The sequence below is a fragment of the Podarcis pityusensis genome (assembly GCF_964106645.2).
Source record: "Podarcis pityusensis genome assembly, chromosome: 5".
Taxonomy (NCBI): domain Eukaryota; kingdom Metazoa; phylum Chordata; class Lepidosauria; order Squamata; family Lacertidae; genus Podarcis; species Podarcis pityusensis.
Genome location: NC_138032.1, coordinates 12,778,008 through 12,784,007, shown reverse-complemented (window position 1 = coordinate 12,784,007; position 6,000 = coordinate 12,778,008). Strand labels below are relative to the sequence as shown.

Below are 6,000 nucleotides of genomic sequence, written 5' to 3'. Positions count from 1 at the left end.
TGCTGGCCCTACCTTTAAGCAGTTTGTGGCAACTACCTCAGGTGGCAGATGCTGGAAAGTGGGCAGCACTTGAAGGCCACTGCTGTGTGTACCACATGAGCTGCCCTGCATCTCCCCAGTGGGGCAGTAGTAAACTACTAGGACATTTGAAAAAGCTAAGCAGGGTCTGGTCTGGTTTCAAATTGGATGGGAGACTGTGTGTTGAGATGACTCTTGGGGTCCCTTCCAAGTCACAGTTGCCTCATCTTAACCTCTCAGGGAGGGAAGCATTATATATATGGCCCTGCTTGCAACTGAAGTACAGAACTTACAATGCAATCCTTAACAATGTCTTCTCAGAAGTAAAGCTTGTTGAATTCACTGGGGCTATAGCTTGTTTAGCTTATACGTAAATCCGGCACTGATTGTAGTTATGCTGCGCAAACCAAGTTCTGCTTGCGCAACAGGGCTTGTTTAGTATTATTCTCATAGAAGAATGGTTTCAGTTGCAATCTGGGAGTAAGCTTTGGGCCCCACTCTTTTGGGGGCCCCAAAACATTTTGAAGGAAAACAACAACAATTGGATGTACATTCCCAAAATATAAGATAAAAAACAAATAAAACCTACATACAGCAACAGTGTTTTGTGTTGTGTAGGCTCCTATGATGTAAGTCATGGGCCCCGCCTGCTAGCCTGCTCCCTAAAGTATCACTGGTTTGCCCATTACTATATATAGGATGCCTACATTCTGCATGTGCAAATGGCTTTAGGTCCATACTTTGGTCCATAAATTAGGTCTATTCGGTCCATAAATTACCATATAGCATATATTCAACACAAAAAAACAGTGACAATTTGTTGTTGACAAAGAACAGCTGGACATATAAAGGGCCCCATTACCTTCAGTAGCCTACAGCCTCATCAAACCTAAACCCGGCCATGGCTGCAACCCCTTCGTTTTGTTTTATGTCGTTCTGTGTGCTCCATGTTTCCTTAGCATTCACACATGTGCTTTTACACCCATGTACATCTAGAGACAAGATGAATCTGCCCCATGAGAGGTTTTGCTTCTAGAGACTAAGAGGAGGAGTCTGAAACCAGAAGCATGACAAGTTGCAAAAAGTCAGTTCAAAAAGGCATGCCACAAATCTTTGCTGATTTATCAGGGAGAGTTGCCAGAAAAAGTTGGCCTTTTCCTTGCAGATAGAGACAGCTGGAGATGTGCTTTTAAAGCACGATCATATCATGCAGTTCAGGTTGGAATGTGGTTAAGGTTGGGCCTTTTTAAACTTTCCTAAAAACCTTTCCCTATTTCTGTGGAAATATTTTTGGCCTTCCCAGTGAACCCTGAACTCCAGATATTAGCTAACTGGCATTACTTGCTGCTCTCCCCAAATCCCCACCTCTCCTGCAATCAGGTGCACAAAAAAGAAACAGACACTAAGAATCCCAAGCCTTCGGTGTTGTGACTAGTCACATTAGCTGCTAACAATGTACATAGCTCAAGCAGCGTGCTGCTGAGAAGTGAAAGTAACAGAGGAGTGATTAAAAAGAGAGAGTGAATAAGAGAGTCCAAAGTTAGACAGCTGCCGTGTTGTCCGAAGCACATGGTAATTCAGCAGAGGAGATCAAAGGATGTGATGTCACTTTATAGAGAACAGAGAAACAGGTCAGGCGAGCCCAGGTAACTCGGGAAGGCAGGTTGCTAATTATTCCCAGAAGAAAGTAAGGTGTACGGTTACATTGCTACAGTAGGAAGTCAGGAGGTCAAACTTCCCCAGTCACCGAGTCAGCTGGGCACTGCCTGGTTTCTCGGCAAAGATCCTGCTGTTTTCTTCCCCACATCCCACAATCCTTAGAACATGGGAGAGAAAGAAAAGAGCTTCGCAAATCCCCCCTTGCAAGGTAAGTGCGTGCAAGCGGTGAGATCACCTTTGTTGTCTGCGAGGAAGAGGGATTAGGTTTGAGGCGGTTAATGTTTAGCTCTCGGAAGCTACAGGCAGCTGCTGTCTGTCATCCCTGGTGGAGCTTTGCGCCTGCACGTGGATGTGTTCTCTGGGAAAGAGGGGAAAACCCGGTCCCTTCCTGCGAATCTTTTATGTTCTCTTTTTCTTGGAAATGCCTCCTCGATTCCCAGGAGTTGTGCTGAGTTGGACTGTGTTTTTAAAAGGACTGGGAAACATGCCATTCTTAGATGAAAGTCAGCATTTAGCTTCCGGTTCAATGTGGTTGTTGCAGGTTATATTTTGCGGTTTGCAGTTTCCTTGAGTTGGAGGACTATCTTCAGTTTGCAATGAGGAAAAAGTTAACTTGAGGACATGGCGTATCAAAATCCAGGAAAATATACGCACTTGCAAATTTACTGGTGCTCCTATCAGCGGAAGAACTAATTTGACTTGTAACAGTTATTTTGCGGAGCCAGCTAGACCAGTCCTAAACATGTTTACTTAGTTGCAGTCCCTGTTAAAATTCAATAGGACCTGCTTACCGGCAAATAGGCTTTTGCATGTTGCTGTACAACGTACATTGTCAAACTTGGCGGTGACATATGAAACAATGGCTTATCTTCATGACAGATGATTCTGGATAGGTGTGTACATAGCCAACTGTATGGTGAATACAAATTCTTCCTTGGCAACCAGGCAAACTTTGCACACATTGCTGTGCTTCTATCCACCCCCCATTCCTCTTTTTTGGCCCCCAAATAACTAAGATCCATACCTGTGGGCAGGTAAGCAAATGGGCCAGTAATGTATCTGGGGAAGCTGTTTCATAACAAAGCTTTGCTGAATGCCATCTGAATGGGCCAGGGTGGTGGTGGTGGAATTGGAAGTGGGAAAACTCCCTAGCCCCATTTTATTATTGTTGCATTTATTAAAAAAATAAAAGAGCACAAATTTCGTTTTAAAAATGCTTCTCACTCAGGTGTGACTATACCCGCAGATCAGAGCAATGAGGCCGGTTAGGTGACATGACCGCCGATATGGTTCCCTCTATTTAGTGGCTCCTTTAGAAAGACCCAGCCACTTCAGGATGGAGGGCGGAGGCACAGCTAAGGAAGCTGTGGGGCACATTAAGTAAAAAAAAGCCTCAGAATTCCTTAAACCAGGAAAGTTGAGATAGCGTACAGAATTTGTTCAGGGCGAAACAAATAGGCAAGGTTTGTGACTTGGCTAGGCCAAGGGCCAAGTAAGAGCCAAGATGGCAGCTCTAGCAGATGGCTCCAGATGATGATGATGATGATAAAAATAATTTATTTCCACCCCACCCATCTGGCTGGGTTTCCCCAGCAACTTTGGGTGGCTTTCAACAGAATATTAAAAGCAGAATAAAACTTCAAACATTAAAAACTGCTCTAAACAGGGCTGCCTTCTGATGTCTTCTAAAAGTCGGATAGTTGTTTATTTCCTTGACATCTGATGGGAGGGAGTTGCACAGGGCGGACGACACTACCGAGAAGAGAGATCTGCTGAACCACTTGGTGTGAAGATTAGCAGAGGGGGCCTGCTTGGTAGTTCTACCATCCATCTTCATAAGTTTTTTGGGGGGTGGGCTGGGAGAGGTTATTATCTGTGGTGGTTGCTAAGCTGTGGAACTGTCTCTTACAAAGGTGCACCTGGGACCCTCGTTGCATAGTATATGCCTTTGACACCTGATATATATTGTGGGACGGAGGTGGTGCTGTGGTCTAAACCACAGAGCCTAGGGCTTGCCGATCGGAAGCTTGGTGGTTCGAATCCCCGTGATGGGGTGAGCTCCTGTTTTTCAGTCCCTGCTCCTGCCAACCTAGCAGTTCAAAAGCACATCAAAGTGCAAGTAGATAAATAGGTACCACTCTGGCGAGAAGGTAAACAGTGTTTCCGTGCACTGCTCAGCTCCCTTGGCCAGTAAAGCGAGATGAGCGCTGCAACCCCAGAGTTGTTCGCGACTGGACTTAACTGTCAGGGGTGCTTTGCCTTTACTTTAAACGGCATTCCTGTGTCCTGCTCTGGTTTTGCCAGAAGCGGCTTAGTCATGCTGGCCACATGACCCAGAAAAACTGTCTGCGGAAAAACGTCGGCTTCCTCAGCCAGTAAAGTGAGATGAGCGCCGCAACCCCAGAGTCATTCGTGGTTGGACTTAACTGTCAGGGGTCCTTTGCCTTTTTTATATATGTTTTGGAACTTAGCCTATCCTCTTGATTGTAATCTGTATTTTCAAATTGTCGTAACCTGCCCTGGGACCTTATGGTGAAGGGTGGGTAAGAAATAAATAATAAAATAGCATTTGCATGCAAAATTATTAAAGAAAAAAAGTGGGTAGAGGGAGGGGAAGGAGAGGAAAAAACAAGAAGAGAACAACCAGCTCACAGCAACACTCTAAACATCAGTACAGTATTACTGTTTTGCACATACTGATGTTTGACTAGGTATCCAAGTGAAGCTGGTGTTTATAAAAAGTGCATTGAAATGTAGCAAGAATGTTAAGATCTGCAGACCATTTCAAAATAGATGGTGGGTATTTATCCTTCCAGGTTCAAAGTGTTTTATCAGCCTTAAGGGCTCACAAAATCAATTTTTTGTTGCTGTGTTGTTAATTCTCACACCATGGGAATATGATTTAAAAGCATGCAACACACAGACATCTGTGAATATCAAAGATTTCACCAGTGCAAAATGGAAATGGACAAGAAGTTGAGAACAACACAAAACACCCCTGGATGCACCTCCAGCATCTATCTGAATTAGATAATGTCTTCCTAAGGAGCTGTTGCATTGAGACCATTCTACTCAGATTATCAATATTTGAAACTTCAATCTCTGTTTTAAAGCTGATGATGATGATGATAATGATAAAAGCATTTTTGCAAAGCATTTCCCCTAATATAATGCATTTTTTACACATTACTTCCCCCCCCCCACACACACATATGTGACACTTTGCCTTAATACACTCATTTTTGAATGCATTTTTGAGTTGGCGTACTGCATCACACATTTCAGAGAGGTGTGAATCTTAAAAGACAGCTGCACATCACTTTGCATATTGGTTTGGGAAATGGGAATTGAACCATCCCCCTTCTCTAGTGTTCACTCGCTGCAGATGTGTTTATCCAGGGACCTGGTAACGTAACTTTAGAAGGAGACTTCTGCCTTTTTGGTTTTTTGCTCGCCTTATCTCTCCACCACCTTGAGCAAGCATTTCAGATTGTGATGGTGAAATATGCAGATGCTCATTTTCATGTGGATTAACGTGAAGCCTAAAGCAAGCAGGGTGTGGTTTTTGGAACAGGTAGAAAGTAAACACCAAATAATAGGCCTTTTGATGGCTGCTTGTTTCAAATTGGCACATAATTCAAAGACTTTATGTATCTGAGGAAGTTTGAGGTAATTTCGTGTATTTAGATCCTGTCTTTCTCCCATCATGAAGTCTAAAGGCACTGGTAAGGCACATTTAGACATTGTGGAAACTCAGACCTGTTTAGCTTCAGACAGCTTCCTATGCCTTCAGATCACACCACAGGACTTAATATACATATTAGGGTGTGGAACCAAATTTCCACACATATTCATTGTCTCTATTTTCCTGGGATGTGGTTGTTGTTGTTGTAGCAAATAAATTAATAAAAAAACAGCTGGTAGTTAAAATCCATTCAGAAGTACAATAGAATTAAGAATGTGTAGAGTGCATATGGCATTCTTCACCTGATTATTTGACGGCACATGATGCAATGCACAGAGGGGGCTGTGGGACCCCACCACAATCTTGGTCCTAACTCCAGCATCACACACTTCTTTGGTAACTCAGCGGTCAGTGTGACATTTGAAAGGAAAGCCATTGAGTTTTATCCAGTGCTGCCATTCCCCTTTTGCTTGTGCAACAGAACACCCGTCTCGTCTCTCCCATGCAGTCCCTGCCCCCCCTGAAAATCTGCATCCAGGGTTGGTCCTCCCACTGGGCAGAATGAGGTGGCATTCTCAGGTGCCAGATAGATGCCTGAGAAGAAAGCTGTGTGTGCCACACGGGCTGCCGTGCACCCT

The 6,000-nt window shown here is 44.0% G+C and overlaps 1 protein-coding gene across 1 annotated transcript in view; it reads left to right on the top strand.

Annotated features, from left to right (window-relative positions):
- The first annotated feature begins 1,676 nt into the window (after positions 1 to 1,676).
- The window catches only part of NAALADL2 (N-acetylated alpha-linked acidic dipeptidase like 2), a 547,930-nt gene continuing 543,606 nt past the window's right edge, over positions 1,677 to 6,000 (top strand). The window contains exon 1 of the mRNA XM_081008376.1: positions 1,677 to 1,885. Coding sequence (XP_080864502.1) covers positions 1,843 to 1,885 — 43 coding nt within the window. The 5' untranslated portion in view covers positions 1,677 to 1,842. The remainder of the gene's footprint in view (positions 1,886 to 6,000) is intronic.